This window comes from Castor canadensis, chromosome X, assembly GCF_047511655.1.
Source record: "Castor canadensis chromosome X, mCasCan1.hap1v2, whole genome shotgun sequence".
In the NCBI taxonomy this organism is placed as follows: Eukaryota; Metazoa; Chordata; class Mammalia; order Rodentia; family Castoridae; genus Castor; species Castor canadensis.
Genome location: NC_133405.1, coordinates 23,098,783 through 23,121,294, shown reverse-complemented (window position 1 = coordinate 23,121,294; position 22,512 = coordinate 23,098,783). Strand labels below are relative to the sequence as shown.

General features: G+C 39.8%; 1 protein-coding gene across 1 annotated transcript in view; it reads left to right on the top strand.

Annotated features, from left to right (window-relative positions):
* The first annotated feature begins 763 nt into the window (after positions 1-763).
* Stk26 (serine/threonine kinase 26) overlaps positions 764-22,512 on the top strand; it is a 53,598-nt gene continuing 31,849 nt past the window's right edge. Inside the window, exons 1-2 of the mRNA XM_020151888.2 lie at positions 764-934; positions 1,042-1,192. Of these exons, the coding sequence (XP_020007477.1) occupies positions 1,151-1,192 (42 nt within the window). The 5' untranslated portion in view covers positions 764-934; positions 1,042-1,150. The remainder of the gene's footprint in view (positions 935-1,041; positions 1,193-22,512) is intronic.

Sequence of the window (22,512 nt, the reverse complement as noted above, 5' to 3'; positions counted from 1 at the left end):
TTTCCCTCCCTGGAGTATCACTTAAAATGGGACAAAGCCAGAGTTGCAGAAGCCACTGCTACGTGTGCTGAATTCAATAATATGTACTGCTAGCGCTCCAATCTCATTTCCCTTGCGTCTCTTATCCTCATTAATTTTTCTGCAGATATACCATCTGGTACCGGTGCAGAACTTGGGGCGGGTGGAGGGAAGCCCCAGCCAGGCCGTCCCTCAACTGATAGTCCAAGAGGTAGGGGTAGCCTCAGGTTGAAGTCACCTGAAGCATGTGTGGGGCCTGGAAAACCAAAAAAGCAGGAGAGTGGCTATATGGATTGGCCCTGTGGCTTGGCCCCTGGCTGTGGGGACAGGACAGCGGGAAGGAGCTGGGGTCCAGCAACTCGGTGGCTCTCTGTGGCCCCACCCTCGGCCAGGTGGGGAAATCAAGCAAAACTTCCAACATTCCCCAAGTTTCAACTCCTGACATCTGCGAGGCTGCTTGCGCCCCAGCGTCGCCCGCCTGCCTGCAACGTGGCCGCGTCCGGGATGCCCTCCTTGCAGGCTCTCCCAAACTCTTGCATTCTCTCTGCAGGCCCAGCGGTGTTTCTTGTCTCCCAGTCCCGGGATTCTGCTCTCCACGTGCCAGGACAGTGTCCCACTTCTCCAGCAACGCAAGCCTAAGCTCTCCGCTGCCTGAAGCGTTAGCAACCCTTACACCGCCCGGCAGCTGGGTGGGGGCCGGGCCAACGGCGGAACCGCCCCCAACCGCCTCCCAGGCCGGCCGAACGGGCGGGTTGCTGGGGTGCCTCCACCTCCTCTTCCTAAAGCGGCGAGGCGCAGACAGGCGGCATCACTGGAGCTCAGGTCCCAGCCACCAGCACACAGCGCGCCCTGCACTGCTCAGGACGAGGAGCAGCAGCGGAGCCCGCGGCGATCACAGCGGGCGGGTGCCAGCAAGGTAGACTGAGTCCCGGACAGCCGCGCCGCGAACCGCCTACCTCTCAGCTTGGGGGGGCCTCCCACAGACCACCAGCCCCATAACCCCACTTCTCTGTGTCCTTCCAGGCCCCGATCGAAAAGCCTGGGAGGGCCGCCGAGCTACCCCCGTAGGAGGAGCCAGTCTGAGCCCAAGGCGCCACCGCCGCAGAAGCCCTGCGCAGCAGCAGTCGCCTCCATGGCCCACTCACCGGTGGCAGTCCAAGTGCCCGGGATGCAGGTGAGGCAGCCCAGGCCGCCCCTGCCGCCCACGTGACTGCTCAGGAGCGCGAGCGCGCCCAGCGCTGGGCACCGGCAACGAGGGGCGGCCCCAGGGCTCCCCTGAAGGCAGGGCCCAGCGCTGCGGCCAGGTGACCCGGAGTGGGGCTCGAGGAGTTTCCTGGCGTCCAGGCACGGGGACTGCCACGGAGGGACTGGGGCGCGCAACTAGATGGGGCTGGAGGCGGCTGGAAGGGGGCTGTAAAAATAGGCCAGAACCACAGACACCTGCGCTTGCATGGTTGGGGGCTAGGGGTGGGGGAACTTAACCTGGAAGCGATGGAGGTGCCTTAGAATTTGTGAAGGGTAAAAACGCAAGTCGTGCCCCCCAACACTCACAAGTTGGGGCGGAGCGAGCCAAAGGGGTGGCGGTGGCGGTGACATTGAATTGGGTTCTTCCTGTGTGCGTGGAGCAAAGAGCGAGATGACTTCTTTTCCCCTTTGGTGCTGCATAAGAGCGAAGTTGCCTCTCGCTCCCCCACCTGGCCCAGCCCATAGTAGCGTGTGAAAGGCAGGGTCCTCTTCTGAGTGGCCGAGGTGATGACTTCCTAGCCCCCTCTCCGTGCCTGTCCCCCTAAGGCGATTGCTACTGTGGCCAAAGGAGGCTTTTTATCCTGTGCAGCTTCGTGGGACCAACTTCTTCAAGGTCTACCCAGCCCCCCCCCATTATATTTTTCTATTATTAAAGAAAAGCTTTGTCAAGAAACTTTTTATGCGATTAGGTTTTTGTATCAGTGTAACTTTTTAAAGCATACTCCCCTTTTTCCCCCTAAGATATTCCTAACCATTTAAGAATAGAACAGGTCAGAAGCTAAAACCACTAATGCTTCAGTCCCCCATGATCGTCTAAACACTGAAAACAAACTTTTTACAAGTTAAAAAAAATATCGGGAGTAGTCCACATGGCTTATGTATCCGTAGAAAATTAAAGCGCTTTGGACCGGAGCCGGAATTTACTCACTGATGCGTCTTTTTTAAAGCACAAAAGTGATTTTTAAAATCCTTTTACTGCAAAGAGCTATTTGTGTGGGAACTGTATCTAGCTTGGGACCCCTGGTGTGCCCCTGAGGACAGCAGGCTTTTCAGCTGCAATTTCGAACAAGTCTGGGTCTAGTCCCAGAAAGTTCGTATCTATTTAATAAAAACTCAACAAGGAGAGGAGAGGAAGGGAAATGTGAAATAGGAAACAGTAGGGCTTTTTTTTTTTTTAGAGGTTAGTGCTTTCAAGCTCTGCAAAAGGTCTCAGACTTTCTTCTCCTGGGGCTCTCTCCCCACTCTGTTCCCTCGCTCTCTTTCCTCCACCCACCTTTGCTGTACACCCCATCCATTCATTTCTGCCTTTCATTCGATCCACAGAATTAGTAGTTTGCAACACTAACTACCGTTTTGCCCTGGCTGATCTGGAAGAAGGTGTGAGTTTTCCCCACCCTGCACTCTTTTTCATTAGGTAGAGAAGAGAACATGACATACATAAAGTTTGTCGCCAAAGGTCTCCATGCTTCTGTAGCGCCATTGTGTGTGCGCGTCTGCATGCGTGCTTCCGCCATACCTATCACTGCTCATCAAGTTTGTGATTCTGGAGAACACTGTGTGCTGAGGCGAAAATGGTTTCTGGCCTTTTTTGATTTATACAGCTTAGGAAGTGCTTGCTGTTGAGTATTTCTTATTGCTCCCTACTTCGGTTAATTATCAGAGTTGGCTAGCTCTTGAATTTTTAAATCTTAATTAAGGTGGGTTAGAATGTGAATCACATATTTTAAATTATAAATTTTGCCTAGCATGTTATGCCCTCAAAAACTGTGATTACTTTGTCCAACCTAATTTGCATAGGACAGTCATCTCAATAGTAGCAGAGAGAACTATTTGTCATTTTGTCCATCTTAAGGAAATAGTATGTGTTTGACTTCTTATTTCCATCTTTCTAAATGTGGTTCTTAAGCACTTGGTGCAACACAAAAAAGTTTTTTCCATCGTTAAAATTGTACAATACCCTAAAAACAAACTTGATGGCAGGCCATGCAGTGTGACCTTTGAGCCTGGACTACTTTTATTATTCCTTTGCAAAAATATGACAGATGACATGTAGAAGTATACCTTGAGCTCATAAAATTCTCCTAGTGCTTCCTCAGAGTTAGGAGAAAGTAACTTTTAGACCTTTAGAATGGTAAGAAAATTCGAATTAGCCATATGTCCCTGAAATTAGTATACAGTGTTTCCACAAATCAGGGTGACTGGTTTGTACGTTTTTAACTGTTTATTTTAGAGAATTATGAAGATTGATGGACAAAATAATGTTTTCCAGAAACTAAAAACAAAATTACTTTATCTACAAGGTTTTTCTCCCTTTGAGGAAAGACGTGAAAGTAGAGGCCTGAAGTAGAGGCTGAGCTACCTGTTCTATCACTTAAGACTTCAGCATTCCTGACTTTCAAACAAAGAAATTTCTGTTGTCACTAGTTTAAAATAGAATAGAAACTTGGAGTGAAGAAAGCAAACTCAGGACTTGGTCCAATTCAAACTCTTCCTTATGAATTAGTTATTCAGACTTATATTGTTGATATTTCTTAATAGTGTGGTAACGACCATTTTTGCCCTATTCACCAAATGTCAAGAATATGAATTTTTGTATTTAATTTGTACTTGCGTCTTTAGTATTTAACTAAAGGAATTTTCCATCCCAGGAGCTGAACTCTTGAACAATATTTAAAGTACACCTTTAAAAAGTAATAAACCTGGGGTTTTTTACCCACATTTTTAATGATTTTAAATCTATTTTTGTCTTTGAAGTTTTCAGCAAAAAATCATACTTAAAAGTTTGAAGTATTTGCATTAGTATTACATTTTAAATGGATTTTAAAATCTTTCATAAAATTTAAGTGGAGAATAAAGTTAAGTGTTAAATTAGAATACTAAATATTATTGTTTATTATTGCTTTATTTTATACCTCTCATAAAAGAATTTCTTAAACTTCCTGCTAAAGAATTTTAAAGTTAGCTTTCATTGGCCTTTAAATGTGATCAAGGTAGTAGAGTTTAACAATGGTTGTTATCTGAGATATGAACTGAAGAGAAATTTTAGGACTGATGAACACTTTATTGGAGGCTTTAACTAAGGGGTAGAAAACATTGCCTAGTGACGAATCTAGTACTGAGTTCTGGGAAGGATATAGTATACTTTATGAACAGTATATGATCTACCCTTAAAGATTGTTAAAAGTAACACATGAAATATCAAACAGTGGCCAATGTGTGAACTTACTGTAAGTATAATAGAATTTTCTTACTGGTGGAGTTGAAGTGTTCCAGAAGGTAAACTAGGTAAACTGACCCCAAAATGTTGTGAGAATCTGTACTGGGGAGGGCATTTACTAGCAAAGAAATATCATTTGCAAAGTTTTGTACAGGTAGATAGGGAAGGGTACAGCTGTGTGTGTAAGCACACACAGCACAATCTTCAAAAGTGGGATTAACTCACTTCAGCTATGATGAACTATTTCTCTAGATAACTAATAAGAGATAAGATTGGAAAACTGGATTGGGTCCAGATCATGGTGGGCCTTGAGTGTTAGGGAAAGATTTCAGCCTTTGAAGTGCCATTGAACATTTCGGAGTAAAGGAGACTCCATGAACAAAGTTATATCAATATTGTATGAACACATGTGCTAGAAAGTTAAGAGATTTTTTTTGGTGGTGTCAGCACTATAGTTTGAACTCAGGGCTTTGTGTTTACTAGGTAGGTGCTCTATCACTTGAACCATACCTCAAGCCCCTTTTGGTCTGGTTATTTTAGAGCTAGGATCTTGCTTTTTGCCCAGGCTGGCCTGGACTGTGACCCTCCTATTTTAAGCTTCCTGCCATCACTAGGATGACAGGTGTGTACCACCATGAACAGCTTTTTTCTGTTGAGATGAGGATCTCACTAACTTTTTTGCCAGGGCTGCCCTTGAGCCATGATCCTCAGGATCTCAGCCTCTCATGTAGTGAGGATTACAGGAATGAGCCACTGGTACTCAGCTGAGTTGAGATATTTAAGGCAATTTGATCTATGAAGGTTATTTCATTGGGTCAGTTGCAGCTACACAGATGCAGTGGGGCTTACATTGACAGATTGTCTTCCATATGCCTGCGACTATGAAGAAAAAGAAATTACTAGACCTAATAATTGGCTAGAAGGAGTTGAGGTGGTGAACTGGGAGAGTGTGCCCTAGATCTTAAAGATCTCATAGGAAGCTAATGGTTTCTGTCCTAGACTTGAGATTTTTACCATAATAATGGGATGACAAAGTAAACATGTCCAACAAGTAGTTGGAACTTTACCAATAATAAAACATTGACTGAGCACATACTATATGCCAGGCACTGCACTTGAAAATGAACAGTGAGGGTGGGGGGAGGTTCATAATATAGAAAGAATAAGTGTAAGTGGGGCCTTCATGAGCCAGGAAATGCAGGTTCTAAGAAAAGGAAGTGTGCCTTTAAGATGCAAGGGAGGGGGCTGGAGGTATGGCTCAAGCAGTAGAGTGCCTGCTTAGCAAGGGCAAAGCCCTGAGTTCAAAACCACAGTACCACAAACAAACAAACAAACAAAAAAAGATGCAGCTGATCTCTGCCTCCTGAGTAACTAGGATTACAGGGATGAGCCAATGGTGCCTGGATCATCTCTGATTTCTTACGACAGTACTGAACATGCTGTACTTATTTGATGTATGAGAATATAAACCTCAAAAACTCAGTCCTGCCGGGCACCGGTGGCTCACACACACCTGTAATCCTAACTACCCAGGAGGCAGAGATCAGGTTCAAAGCCAGCCCCCAGCAAGGAGTGCCTGCCTAGAAAGTGTGAGGCCCTGAGTCTAAAATTTAAATAAATAAATAAACAGCAACAACAACAACAAAAGATGCAATGGAGGATGAAGAAATGTGAAAAGACAGAGAGGGAGTTAACTGTCATCAGGAACCTAAGTTGGAGGGATTTTGTTTGGTGCCAGAACCCAGTGTATGGAGTTGTTATCTCCCTTACTCCTTCCTAAGGGACTAATCAGATTTGCAGTTTGAGGGAGAAGAAGGTGGAAAGCATTGTCTTGAACTGATGAACCTAGACCATGATCCCTTTTCTTGAGTGGTTGGTGCAGAGGTGTCGAATATGCCAACAATAATGGCAGAACAAAATAATCCAAAGCTACTCTTAGGTTGGAGAGGAGGGGTAGTTGAGAGGTTCAAAGCTAGGGGCTGGGGACCAGAAGGGAGAGTAGATAGGAACTAGGTATAGAAGGCCATGTGACTTGAATGGTAAGGAGGGTCTAGAAATGGTAATTGAGTACAAAGGTCTATCATGTACCGCCCTTGCTTGACTCATAGAAAATGACAGCATACAATTTCACTGCTACTTAGGAACCATCAGACATTGTGGTACTGCATTTTTTTATTCTGGCTTTCATTTAGTTAGTGACCTTGCACAAATCATCTATAAAACTAGGGATAATAAAAGCTGCATTTCCTTTGCATCAATGAGAGGTTATTATGATGAATTAACTTTCATCTGGGGAGTATATTTTGAGCTTCGTTGGGCAGTTCCTACTGCCAAACAATGATAGGCTAATCACATGAAAACACTGTCATTGTCTCATGTCTCTTCCGATTGATAACCCACATTTTTTTTTTATTGACACTCGGTCCAAACCACCCCACTGCTCCAATCATATCCAAAGCCCTCTTCGTGGCTTTCTATACTTTCTGCTATTTGACTCCTCTCTATAGATCTAAACTTAGTTCTCACTACTTCCCAACAAGAAATCCATTTTGCTCTACCATGTCCATTATAATTCAATAATCATTAATCGGTCAAATCCTACCTCATTTTTAAGGTTGCAGTCTTACTTTCTCTGAATGTTCCTGACTCAAAAATCATTTCGATTTCCAAGTATTATTGTCAACAGCAGACAGTCTAAGACAGTTATAGACTGCCTTAGATTTTCTCAAAATATTCATGTTATACATGTCTCAAACTATGCTGTAAATTTGTTAAAGGCAGGAACCATGCATTTTCCTTTCTTTATATCATTATGTAAGAATTACACATGTAGAGTTACACATCTAGCTTCTTTCTGACTCTTAAAATATGTTGTGTAATGCTTAAATTCTGGGGCTCATGAAGACAAATTTCTATGTGTACAATATAGACTTTCCATACTTATTAAAATGATTTTGCAACATCATACTATGTCTAGCATAATCCACTTGTGAACTAATCAATGGTCCACACACTGAGGCTCTGCTTCCTCCCCTCCTCTCTCCTTTGATTTAGGTGCAGTTTCCATAGGCTTTTATGGATTCTTTCCCTGGTCACTAGGACCTACCTACCATTTGTCCCTTCCCTCTGTCCACCCCCGCCAAACACTTTTTAAAGGCTTCTTTATTTCTCTGTCCCAGCTGTCACATTTGAATCTGATCATTTCATTCATATTAAGATGTTTTTGAATAATGGCTCAGCGTGTGAACCCTCTCAGGATGTTCACATTTCACAGGAAATAATGTCTTTAAAGAAATGGAAATCTAATAGAATTTCAAGCATCTCAAAAATAGTTTTTGACTGAGTTGTGTCTTGAAAGAGTGGTGGTTTAACTGGTTTCATTTGTTGATAAAAATGGAGTCAGGATAATAAAAATTAATACTATTATTAGGTGTGTTGCAACAAATTCCTTTTCATTTCTAGTAATTAAGACTCAAAGACATTCTGCCACAGGTGGAAAAAAAAAAGCAGTGTCTTTGGAGAAATTTCATGAAGCAACTCATTTTATTTATTTATTTTTGTAGTGCTGGGGTAGGCAAATGCTCTACCACTAAACTACACCCTCAGTCCCTCATTTTTAAGGGAACGAAAAGCAATAAAATATAATTAAAATTTTGACTGCATCTTAGGTACATTTCTCACTTGGTCATCTGCCATTTTGACTAACATGTTATATGGTAGGGACCACATCTTTGATTTAATGTTTATAGAAACCATATATTTTTAAGGATATTAACTCATTCTTCTCAACAATCTTATAAAATAAGAAGAATGATTGCATAGGAAAATGCCTTCAGAATTGAATTTAAAAATAAGACTATCGCCATATTGCTGCTCAACACTACCCATGATCCTCTTTGTTATCTTTCCCCAAAAATATATGACTTGGGCAAATCAGCTTATGTGCACGCTCAGGAAACCTATGCATGGAGCAGAGCCTGTCCTCCTGTGTTTTTTTTCCTTTTTTGTTTTGTGAGTAGTGCTTGATTTATTCATTAAAAAAATCAGTCCTTGTATATAAAACAAGATGGATTTTGTTTTCAAGGGTTAAAAGCACTCTTTAAAAAATTAAAGTCAGGAGCAAGGATCACACAAAGTGGTCTCTCCCAGAAGCACTTAAGTGAATGAATGTGCCACACATTCATCAAAATGCCTCAGGACAGTACCAGAAGCACAGTGTCTATTCTTTACAACACCAACCCAACAGATGCTCACTGTGGATGGCAGGGGGATACACATCTGTATTTGGGCACAGAAGTGAATTCCTATTAAGATCCAGGTGCACAAAGTATGGGAAATTCCATGTTATAATACCAACAAAAGTCAGCTAGAGTAGACCCTGTGTCACAGCTAAACCAGAATGCTGAGTTTCAAAACTTGGTGTGACTTGGAGACAATTACAGATGTTGTGACCCTCAGTGCCTATCATGGCGTCTGTCCCCACAGTAGCCACGGGCATGGTGCCAAGGCAGCATCACCTGGCCCAGCTACAAGGACCAGATAACATCTCTTTATAAAGAGGTTTGCTTAAGTCTTAGAAACCTCTAGAGACCGCACAGGACTGGACCTTGAATGACCACTCATGAAACCTATGCATGTAGCAGATCTTGTCCTGTATTTCTGCCTGCCTCTCCCACCCCCCTGGCCAGCATCTCTGTACTGGGGATAGAGCTGCAAGATGCTGCTCAGAACTCTCTGTCAGCCTTTCCTGGACCTGTTCCAGCATCCCCCTGACAGCAGCCTGCTGGCCTTTCTTATCCTTCATTTATCATAAAATCAGGGACCTAAATGATTCATATCCCAAAATATCAGATTAGCCATTAGTGTGACATCGTTTTGGATAGCCTAGCAAAATTAGAACAAAATTGTGGTTCATACTTCCTGAGCCTCAGAGTAAACAAAATTGCAGACAGCTTAGATGAAAGGGTTGAAAATGTTCTAATTATCCTTTTTGTGTGCAGTGTTGAGGATGGAACCCAGGGCCTTGTGCATGCTAGGCAAGCTCTCTACCACTGAGCTGTATACCCAGCCCCTAATTAGCTTTTTTGTATGTGATCACTTTCCCCCTTGTTTTGGTCAAGTAACTTCAAAAACGTGTTGAGAAATCCAAGGCATTGTGTTTTTGTATTTTTCTCATTGAAAAAAAATGTATACAGAAAAACTTTTCAACCTTTCTTTGTAATCCTTGTAACAGAGATTGTGTATTGTATTGATGGCTTTTTTTCCCCCTCTCCATTCATCTGTGAAAGAAAAAGTGGGAGAAAATCTGTAAAATTCTATTAATTTAAAATTCAAAGAACGGAAGCAAATCAACCATCATTGGTTGTTTTTCAGTTTGTTTATTACAGAACAATAGGGGGTCTAGCCAAAGAATAACAGTTGCTTTGGATTATAGAAACAGCTTCCTAGCATCAACTCCATGAAGTTTTCCTGGATTTGAAATCTATACCACACTAGATGTGTTAGGACATTTCTGAGCATACTAGTGAATTACTCTACCAGATTTCAATAGTGCCTGGTAACATAATCCTAGGAGTGAAGTTTTGGCAGGTGGAGGAAATACTTCAAGGACATCTAGAAGCATCCAGATTTTTCTTTGAAAATGTATTTTTTTAGTTGCTCTGTTAGTGCATTTTAATCCCCTCTCCACTCCCAGATTTCCATTAAATCATTGGCTTTGGGGCATATCACTTTACAGTATATATACTGAGCTAGCTTAACTATTTGATGCAGTATAGTGTAAGTAACAGAACAGTGGATGATGGGGGGAGGGACAGGCAACACAGACAATCAGGTGGGGTGTAAGTTGTTATTAATGCAAGAAAATTTGGGGTAGCCAAGCCAGTAGAAACCATAAAGTCAAAATGTCTTCCCCAAGCCTCTGCCTCATCATTACTGCTGCCCACTAGAGCTGGGAAAGTTGCTGGAGTCCCTGGTTTCAATTTCCTGCTGTCTGCCTTAACTTTAAGCAGAAGCACAAAAGAAACCAATCAGTAAAGCATGCACACATGCTACTAAGTATGGTGATAGAAAATCAAACTTTGACCTCTTGTGGTTAAAGAGACTATAGTCAGTGTGTCTGGCAGCCTCGGGGAAAGAAGCATATTTCAAATGTATGCTTTTTAATGCTACTGACCCCATGGGAAGAACGGTTAGAAACCCCATTAACTAGGTCCTATTTGCCTTTCTAGTTTTAGTTAAAATCCTTTGTTTGAACTTACATCTGAGCCTTCTATATGCTGGTCAATAAACGCTAACATACTAGACTTTCCCAAGTTGGATGGTGGTGACCTACATTTCATGGTTTTTTGGGGGAGGGGTTTCCAAATTTTTTATTACTGCATATTAATTGTATAATGTGGGGGTTTTCATGGTCATATTTCCATACATGCATATAATATACTTTGGTCATATTTACCCCTCTTTGTGAAACAACTGGGTCTAACTTAAGCTAGAAAGTTAGCAGTTGACTTTGGAAAGCTTTTTGTTTTTTTCTTATCTTGTTTTGTTTTGCTTTGCTTTGTTTTAGTTGAATCAGGGTCTTGCTAGGTAGCCCAAACCAGTCTGGAAGTCATAATCCTCCTACCTCAGTCTCCCCTGTTCTGGGACTACAGGCGTATACTACCATGCATAGCTTGGAAGGCTTATTTTGATATAGGATTCAGTGCTCATTTTTGAGATACGAAAGGTATAGGAGAGTCTGACCTCAAGAATTTTATACTCTAACTGGAATAACTAGCCACCCAAACATTTAGGGATTCTACAATACAGATCAAAAGGGATGAATTCCAAATTAGAATTTGATAGAAAAGCATCCCAAGTAAGACTGGACTTACTGGTATAGAATACATTTAGGGTAGCTAGTTGGTTTTTGTTTTTTTCAATACTGAACTCCGGGCTTATTGCTTGGTAGGCAGGTGCCCAGCCCTTTATACTCTGGTTATTTTGGAAATAGGTTCTTGATGTTTTCTGTCCTGGCCGTCCTGGACCATCTGTTTTAGGTTTCCCGATGTTATTGGGATAATGGGCTCACACCACCATGCCCAGCTTTTTTCCCTTGAGATGGAGTCTAGCAAACCTTGTTCTTTTCTTCTCTTTCTTCTTTTTTTTTTTTGTTTGTTTGCCTGGGCTGACCTGGAACCTAGATCCTCCTAAAGTAGCTAAATTAGTGAGCCACCAGCGCCTGGCAGCACTCACTTTTTGCCAAGGCACTGCATTGCTTCTAGGCAGGACAGCCTTCAACAGACCTTAAAAAGAGAATGAAAGACAAGTGGAAGAAAAGGCACAAAGAACAGGTATGTGTGTCTGTCTGACTGTCTGTCTGTCTGTCTCACACTTAGTACCCTACACTTCATATCAGAGGTTTGAAGTAGATGCCTATTGACATAAACTGTGTTTCTGCCAGATTGTAAAAGGCCTTGAATGCCACAAAATAAGGAGTTTTTCGGCAAGATGGTGAAATGATGGAAGAATGTGTTTTGTTTGTTTTCAAAGATTGTATAAAAGCTTCCCCAACCCATCTGGCTGGGTTGGAGATAGGTGAAGGCTTAGAGGCTTTGGTTGCTGAGGGTTTGATTTAGGTTCTGATTCATGAGGTCTGGGGTGGAATCTGAATTTGCATTTCTAATGAGCTGAGTTCCCAGCTGCTCTGTTGGTTCGGGGACCAGTTTGAACACCACTCAAGGAAGGCTTCAAAAGACCTTGGTGGTAACTAACTGAATAGAGGAAGAGTCAAAGATGTGGCTGTGTTTTGAAGAAAATGGGTTCAGTTTTAGAAATGTTAAATTTGAAGTGCTGGTCACACATCCAAGCAGAAGCAATTTGTAACATGCTTGTTCAGGAACATAAAATGGAGACTGGAGAGTTCTGTGTGGACATAGATAATAAATGCAAACGTGAGAGATGAAAATATCAAGAGTTCCAATTATTCTTGAAGTTGAAGACAACTGTGTGTCAAGTTCTCCAGCTTCCCAAAACTCACTCTCACCCATTCTTGTTTTTCTTGATTAAGGTAGGTTTGCAACTTAGACGAAGTGTCAGTTCTTATTATTTATCATTGACCCATGGTCGCTGTAAGTGAAGTACTTGTGGTTTTGGATGTTGATTTAATATTTTAATTTTGTTACATATACCTTTTAAATTCTTCTTTCGGGGTAAACCCCTTAGATAACAAATTCTTACAAATGGAAGCTTCCTGTGGAATTCTGTTATTGTATTCAGTATGGTTAGGTGTTTACTACAGCAAACAGCTCAGTAAATGCTCTTACCTTCAAATGCAAGCACTTATTAAGAATATGAAATTTTCTGGGCCCTGGTGGCTCACGCCTGTAATCCTAGCTACTCAGGAGTCGGAGATCAGGAGGATCACAGTTTGAAGCCAGCCCAGGCAAATAGTTCGGGAGACCATATCTTAAAAATACCCAACACTAAAAAGGGCTGGCAGAGTGGCTCAAGGTGAAGGCCATGAGTTCAAATCCCAGTGCCAAAAAAAAATGAAATCTGTTTATGCACACAGTTGCAAAAATACAGCTTAGCTAAAATAAAGTAAAATGTCAGAATAAGCCAATAAGTGGCAATATTTCTCCAAAGTTAGAGAGTTTCAAGACCTTTCCCAATTTTGATACATCCCACCAGTTTTCATTATTCATAATCTCCCCCCCAAATCAAACACACTTGATATAGTATTTCTGCATTGCTATTATATTAAAAAACACTCATTTACAATCCTAATATTCTGAAGCAAACTTGTGATTACATATGTAAATTCCTGGAAGGGAGAGGAAGTTAATTCTGAATCTTTAAGGAAATATCAAACCACTTCCTAAATGGCCTCTCTGGTCTCTAAAACCTTGCCCCATGTCTGTCAGATTACTATGTTAGCATTTACCAACAGGTACCATGTAGTAAAACTCAGAGTTCAGTTCAAACAAAGGATTAGAACTGAAAATAAGAGAAGCAAATATTTAACGAGTGTGCCATCACCAGTGTGAGCAAACTTGATCCCTCAACTCGTTTACCAGCCTTGTTCTAGATCACTTCTCAATGTCTATAATGAACACACAGACCACAAAAACAGTCGTTCTTCAGAATCAAAGATTTATACCAATAAGGATATTAAAGAGTATGAACAGAAATGTTCTCTCAAAATATTGTTTTCTTTTTTCTTGTGGTGGCACTAGGGCTTGAACTCAGGGCTTCATGCTTATAAAGCAGATACTCTACCTCTTCAGCCACGTCTTTTTTGTTTGTTCTTCGAGACCAGGTCTCACTATGCAGCCCAGACTGGCCTGGCCTGGAACTCTATGTGTACCAGGCTGGCCTCGAACTCATGATTCTCTTGCTTCTAACTCCTGAGTGCTGGGATTACGATCGTGTTCCACACCTAGCTTTTGCGTAGATAGATGAGTGAGTGAGTGTGTATGTATGTGGCACTGGGAATTGAACCTAGGGCCCCTCACACGTGCCAGCTGTTTCCCCTTTAGGGAATAGAATTTGTTTGGATGTAAAAATTTAAACAGGTTACTTTACACCTCACCCTTTTCGGGTAATTGTCTCTTTTCTGGGATACTTAGTCTTGTGAACCATTTTTCTGTAAAAAATGGTAGATGAAGTTTCTGTTGGTGAAAATGATAGAAGAATGGGCAGACAGATGGGTGGATATGTGCATACGTGTGTACACAATGTGTGGCACAGGAAGTATATTTTCCACTTGAAAACACTTTTAATGTATTCAAAAACTAAGGCTCAACCTTTACCTATTTAATCAACTGTCCAAATTGTAGATATAACCATTTTTACATTGTAGAAAAACACATTGTCAAATAAGAATTGGTCAAAGATAGCATTGGCATTAAGTTCAAAATGCAGAAAAACTATGCTAGGACAATGTCACTGAAGAAGGTCTGCATGTACAAGTAAGCTAGTAAAAGTTACGCACAAATTATATATACAGTAAAAGCTGTGGCATCCACAAAGTTGCTATATATTTTATATGAAAAATAGAGAGTAAATATGGTAGAATAGCTCATGTAAAATAGTTACTCTGAGGTATATGTGGCCCCATGTCTAAATAAATTTATGAGGATTTTACACATTGCACTTTTCTTGTGATGCATGTGTGTGCACTGTTATCATGGCAGTTCTTTCTGCCTTTGATATTTAAACTCCTATTATTCTTGAAGAAATGAAACTCACAGCAGTCTATTCCATACAGGGGACAAATCATGGGAAATGACTTTTTATGAAATCCAATACCAATGTTAGGCAGTTTTAGTGAATTAGAATTGAATTCTCCCATAGAATAGTTTTACAGAGAATCGGTTCATCCAAGGAATTGCTTTGATAAATATGTATCTGTTTACCTTGTAGTAAAATCAGAGATATTGAACAGTATACAAATGACTTCTAGTTAACAGAAAGTTGCTGTCATTGTCTAAGTTCTTATTTTGAAACTATGGGTACTTCACTACAGATTCTAAGGTGATAGGGAATGGAGGGGACCAGGCATTGGACTGTGTTTCAGTGACAAACAAAATCTTGTAACCAGAGAGCTGCTTTTTCTTTTAACTATTTATCTCTTTATGAAAAATGGTGACTGTCACTGAAAGATCTTTTTCACTCTGTTGCAAGCTTCCCAAAGGGCACAGAAAATGAAAATGTGGGATTCAACTAGTTAAATAATGAATCAATTTTGAGGTTTTAGCATAGGTGACACCTCCATGGTAGTCTTTTTGGACTGTGACTTCTGGTAATAGCAAGTGAAAAATACTATTTCCGCTGTTGCTATGGATCTATCTGCTGAGGTTCAGGCATCGTTTTTTGGAGGCTGCCGTATAAACTCTGCTTAGAGAAAGTAGAATTTCATAATTCCAGAGGATTACTGCTACCTCATGAGCAAACAGAAAATGTAGGTGAGGGAAAAGGTGTTGGACTCTGGAGGAAAAGAAAGACAGGATTTCTAAGGAAAGGGAAAAATAGTCTTTTTCTTTAAAGATTGAGAATTCTCTATTTTTTGAGAATGGGAAATTTCTCTACTTTCTGCAGAGAGGAGAAAAAACTAACAGAAAAGGAAATTGGGGAGGTAATAGTAATTCATTTCTTTCTTGTTGCTTATGACTTCTGTGATTAAAGTTGCATTTGCATAATTAATTTGTTGGCAAGAAAATGTATGTAAAGAGTGTTTTTTTTTTTTTGGTTGGGAGAAAGCTCCTGAAAGATCAGAGGGAAGACTACCAACATGAGCATGCTGATTTGAATTGCTTTTCTGTTTGAGATGTGCAATTTTGGTGGTATGTGTACTGGTCCAATAAATTGTTTCTAGACACTCAGAATCATTTTGGGCAGCCTTTTTTCCCTCTATAGCCAAAGAAATACTTTTCATTAAAGAGGTAAAATACCAGAATACTACTGGATTTTATTTGGCTAATTTGGACTGCTGTTTTGTGGGGAGGGAGGCAAAAGAGGACACTCACTTTCAAATGACTGGACGTAATATCATTATTATTTTTCCAGTAGGTTCTGGCATTACAGGTCTCCCTCAGGGAATGATTAAAATAGTGCTTTGGAGCATTTTAAGGCTGAGTAGCATCTCAGATATACTTTAAAATAAGTTTGCCTAATGACTTTTTAGTACCACTTGATTTGTATTTTGACTGGGAGAATTCTAGGTAGTAGTACTCCAGTATTTTGTAAGAACATTTATAAATACTAAATACTGTGTTGTTTCTGTTACTAACTTTCTACTAGTTTAAAAGGTATAAATATCTTCATAGTTTGAAAAAAAAGACAAGCCAAAACCCACTACTTTCTGCCCCATCCTCAAGATCCAGGGTAGAGACTGCTCTCTCCCCACGGCCACCTACATGTCTGGGTCTGGGTCAGTGTGGAGATTACTCTGGTGTGTATTTTTTTGATGGCAGTGTGACATGCAATTATACTGTAAAGGATAGTACTAGTTGAGAGATAAGGCACAGTTTGAGACTTAAAAAAAAACTCTTGCTAGCTGAAAAGTTAATGTGGTCATTGTGAAAAAGTATTGTTCTTTTTGAACATTTAATTTTTTTCCCCTGGAAGGTCACTAAATCATTTCCTCCTACCTACTCAGATGAAGAATATTGTCTATGAAATAATGCTTGCAAGTGTCTCCTCAGTTGTAAAGTGAGGTGATTGCATAGGTAACCGTTATGAGTTGTGGGTTCATGTCCCAAATTAGGACTGGGTTGTTATTTGTAAAACTGGGACATATACAACTACTTATATATCAAAAGGATTGGGTACCCATTTCAAACAAATTTTGAATTAAATATAATTCATTTTCTACTGGGGTAGTTAATGTGTAATTACTTTTTGACTATATGTAATTAATTTTCTACTAATAGGTAGTCAGGCTAAAATGTTTGCCTTATGCTTCAGACAAAAGGAAAGTTGCTTAAAGTTTTAGATGTTTAAATCTTCCTTAGTAAATATTTCTGAATGCCTATAATAATCATCAACCTCCTCTCAATAGTATTTTTGAGCTTTTTAATCCAATGCAGCCTTTCTCAACTGGGTTCTTCATCTGAACCATAAGGCAGAGAAAATGATTTGAGTTATTCTTTTCTCAGTTCTCCCAAGAAGAACATTTAACTAATTCTATTTGCACTTGAGAGCAGTTAGTTTATTACATACAATAAATTCCTTAGGACAACAGTTGGCATAAGGGCCAAATTCTGCCTGAAGCTTATTTGTGTTTGGCCTGAAAGTTAAAAATATTTTTTCACATTTTTAAAGAATTATTCAGAGGAGGAAGAAAAAGAAGACACTCAGAGACTGCAGAGTGTACCTGACCCACACAGTCTAAAATATTTATTATCTGGCCTTTTCAGAAAGTTTCCCAACTCTGCCTTAGGATCTAGAAGCCCACTAAGAATTGCTGATCTAAAGAAAGGAAGAACTTTGAGGGGTTTCCACTGAGGTTGGGGATATAGTATGAAAAGAGAAAAGTTCTCTTTGCTAAGACAACTGACTTGTATGTTGGTCCCATTACTGTAATGCTGAATTCAAGGAAAGACCTCAGATTATAGTAATTACATAGACATATTTTTGTTCATTTTTTAAAAATAAAATTTAGCCACTGAATTACACGGAAAGTTGTACTGGTAATAATAATGCATCATAAATTGTGTATGTTTGTGTTTGGATACACTGTCATATTTTTCTCAGTTTCTAGAGAATGAAAATAAAAGTGAGTGAATTTCATAAAGGAATTTAAGGGAGGGCAGGCGAGAGCATGAATTGCTTTTTATCAGTATTTAAAATTAAACAGCCATATCTATTAGAGAAGGAAAGTGAATAGCGAGTGGTAAGTATCAGATATAATCCACTTGTTTCCTCCTTGCACCAAGTGTCTTCACCCTATAATTAACATCTCAGGTACCTTGTCAGCAGTAAGGAGAATAATACTTAATCAAAAACTACATTAAAATTATTAGATCATAGCATATGAAATAATCAAGCTCTACCAAATGCCACTTAACTACTTGATTTAATGGGATAGGTGCCATCAGCTCTAAAGCGTGTATTGGTAAATCACAAAATCATCAAGACCAGCAGGCATTATTTGTAATGTGCTGCTGAATTCCTTTGTCCCCACATTTAATCATGAAGCTCTATCAGCAGGATTTTTTTCCAGAAAGTGTCAGACATCAAACCCTTCTTTTATCATGCCATCCTGGCCTTTGTCACTAAGTAGACTCAAGGCTGTGTGCAGACATGATGGAGTTACCTGAAACACAGCATTTATTTTTTTACTCATCTGCTGAAGGCTGTCAGTGGCTCCCTACTGGCCTGATCAGAAATTCTGAGGAAATACAAGTCAAGCCAGGCTGCAGAGATAGGAAAGGTCTTGCTGGGTTGCCAGGCTGGCTTAAAGACTAGGTGTGAGGAAGGGAAAGAAAGGGAAGGAAAGAAATTAGCTGAGGCAACAAGGGACAAAGGGAGGTCTAAGGTTGTATTTTTCATAATTTTTTATGTCCTTTTGGGGTAGGCAGTGAGGATTTCTTTGAATGGTACTTTCTCTGGGTAGAGCTGTTAAATGATAGGGTAGAAGTGAGTTCAAGATCTTTTTGGATAGACAGTGTTCAAAGCATTTAAATTATGTTGACTTGGTCATCAAGCTTATTTTGGTGATAGCCATTCAAGAACTAATTAAGGACTTTGTCATTTGTGTCTATCCTGAGGTCACTTGTTTGTCATTGCCCTCCCTACCTCACCCCCAGCTAGAAATCACTCATCATAAAATCAAAATAACTTCAGTGTTTTATAAGGGACATGTCCAGCTTTCCAATCATATCACTCTTTACAGTTCCTGAATAGACTATTAAGCATTTTTGAAGGAAAAAATATCTAATTTTTACATATATGCAAATTTGGCATTGGATGCTGATTATCTTAATTGGAAAAATACAGGTTTATTGACTTGATTGCTAAATAGACAAGGACTATAAATTTCAACTAATAAAATGGTTTGTACACACGTTGGTATATATTGGTCATATTTGTGTAGAAAACATGGAAATAGCTCTATGTTTATAATTAATTTGTTAAAAATTTGAAGATTCAACTCATTAGTTGATAACTCATTATTCAGTACCATTTCCCCCTTTATTTGAACATTTCGTTTGTCAAACATTTACTTTGTGCTTTGGTAATATGCACAGACTGTAGCAATGTTAGCAAGCTCTGTGGGTGTAAAAACTGGTGAATCTGTATAGGGAGGTCCAGTGGTTAGAATATTCAAAATGCTACTGATAACCAGGGCAAGGACATAGCTGTGAAAAAGCTCAGGAAGTCTTCTGTGAAGCTTTGAGAAGAGGGTCATTCACAATAAAAAGCAGAAGAGTTTTCTAAGTTGCAATGTTTTGGGAAAATGGAAATATGACAATATATATTTAAGGCATTCTCCTATTCAAAGGAAAGGAAACAATAATGATCACCAGTGAGGATCTGAAATCCAGGCAGCCCTGCCTTTCTCATGAAAGCTACTTTCTCAGTGCTGAATAACTTTTATGTTCATTTGTAGTACTTCTTAGCTTAGGTTTTCAGGCATCATTATTTCACGTAGACACACACAAACACCATCTTACTTGGCTGCTGAGTGTATTATTTGTTGATGAGCAGTTCCAAATCTTTTAAAGAAGGGTATAAAAGTAACAATAAACGTTCTTTTAACTCTACATACATTCATGCACACATAAACACATTCTGATGATATTTTTCATTTTGGGGAAACGAAAGTGGATTGGTAACCATATTAGAAACCATTCTTTTAGGGTCTTTTATAATCTCCCCTCTGCTCCTTCCTAGTGCCTGCCAGGATTAAAATCATTTGCTATCGATGCCATCATGCCATAGGTATCACTTTCTTGTGTGTAAAGCCAGCAGGACCCAAGAGATCACTTTCCTTAGTCCTAAGCTTCCATTGGGTAACTCCTTGCAGAGACTATTTGATTAAATTCGTTCAGAGCATAGATTTGATTAAGGAGGAAAATGTTGGAGGGAAATTATTCTGCAGCCACTTTCTCATTAACAACGAAAAGGTAAGTCTATGTAAAATTCCACTTTTTCAATCAGTGTTAATTTTCTAAAGAATGCATAGTGTTAATAATTTAGTGCTGTGCTTACCAGCTTCAAACCTATTGATTTTAATTGGAGTTCCGCATCTAAAAGGAAGATAGGCAGTGAGCAAATCAATTTTGTTTTAATCCAATGCATTTTAATAAGTGTGCTAAAGATTCACCAGAACATAACCCGTGATAGTTCGATATTTGCTATAATGGGGAGCTGCCTTAGATTCTAACCAAAGGGGCTTATTTCTGAAAGTCCTAGAATGGCATCCTTTTATTTTACCTCCAATATGGAGAGCATAAATGAGGCTCCCATTGTCCTTCATTTTAAAGTGCTTTGTGTGGGTTTGATTAAATAATGGCCTGAATAAATTAGGATACCTGTCTTACCATTTATATATTAAAAGAGTCTTTGTCTTCCTTTCATTGTATGGCCTTTTCCCCTTTCTGAATGAATATTTGATAGTTTGGGCTTATTATCAATCCCAAGCCATATTTATGGAACATCCTGTCTAGTCAGTAATAATCCCTCTAATTTGAACATTAATGCTCATGGTTAAACCTGACCCCTGGTTGAATTGTGAATTTCTATATGTGTTTAGTCCTACTAAATGAAAAGAGATGTGCAGCATAGCAATAATACAAATTGTGGCTCTTGGAGGTCACTAATCCTTACATTTGAGTATGAAATCCAAGCCTGGCCCAGGGCATTCAGTAGTCACGTGCTCTGGCTGATGGTGATAGCAGATGTACTTCTAGAATCAGATTTTGCATATCCACTGATAGGCATCCTTGTTTGTATGGTTTCTACCAACTCTTCTTTGGGGATAATTCCACGTTATTTCAAAAACTGCTGTTTCTCAGCCTAATGAACTCTCCAGCTTTTATTATGTTAATCACGGGAGAAGAGAAATTGGCTTAAAATTTCATATGCATTTTAACAGCCTTCAGTTTATCAAATGTAATCTCCCTTGCACCCAAAGTCAGACAGCAAATGGCAAATGCCAATATAACTTCATGTCAAAGACTTTATCCTACTGGTCCCCTGGGTAAATATCTTGTGAATATCTGAGGACCACAATGTATAAAATAGTGCTGTGAGGATTCTTGGTGCTGAGTAACACAGAGCAGTATCCTTAATGAGCTTACAAAGGTCATGGCAATGAAAAGAGATGGCAAACATAATAAAAAGTGTGCTCTAATGGAGGTGCAAGGGAAGGCCTGTGAGGTGGCAGCGGATGAAGCAGTAAGGTTCTCTTAGGGAGTTGAGAAGGTTTTTGTTGTCGGTGTTGTTTTAATTAAAGATACTGGGATATCCAGAGATGGAGGACAGGCAGGATATAGTTCACTGAGAAAATTGCATGAGTCAAAGGCTCAAAAAATATGAAAGTAGATTCATTCACTAATGGAGCATTGCATTTAAGTGTGTGTGTCTAAGTTACTACCTACTGAAGCACTGGGCTTGCAATATGGTAAGATATCCCGGGAATTTTCCTTTTGGGCACTTTTGTTGGATGTTCAAGTTCTATTTATGGTGAAGCATAATTATGTGATCGTTGGAGTACTTTACTTTCTTGAAGAATTTATTTCATAATTAAAGAAGAGTGATAGAACCTTAGGTTCTATGTCTGTTGAACTACTGACCCTCCTTAACTTCCTTGAGGACAGTCAGTCATATGTAATAGGACATGGCCAGAGTGAGGGGCAGAGATCCTTGTGGAGAGTGACTCACTCCCCTGCTCTTTACTTATTCTTGGTTTCTAGGCCTGCTTCCTTACACTGTCAGAGAAGGGACCTGAATGCAGTCTACTACTAATTCTGGTTTTCTTACTGGCACATGAGTTACTAAATACTGTTCATTTCAGCCTCTGGTACAGATGTACAATTGGCTGTGTGGCCAATTCCAATTCATCCCTTACTTACATTTCAGTTCTCCAAGTGACGGAGAACAAAGGAACTTGGCTTCTAATACGTCAAAGAGTCACAGAGTGTCAGAACAGTAAGGAATTTAGAGATCATTGTGTCCACCTCTCTCCCTCATTAAACAGATGGTAAAGCCGACATTTAATCATACATTTCTTGTAATTTCCAGGATAAGCAAAATTAAGCCAATTTTGCGTTGACCTCTCTGCTCTCTTTACCTCTGTAATACTTATGAGAAACCAGACCTCCTTTTCCCTTTGGAATGGCTGTAAGGTCAGACAGAAACGAGCTAAATGATGCAAAGGAATTTGCATCCAGCATTTATTGTGATGATAGCCTTGACTTTTGGTTTACTGAGAAAAGAATGTGATTGTTTGCAGGATGTTCCTTTCCCATACCCATGGCTATAATTAAAGGTTTAAGAGAACGTCAGATCCTAGAGTTAGTCAAAAAGACAAAATTAGTTAT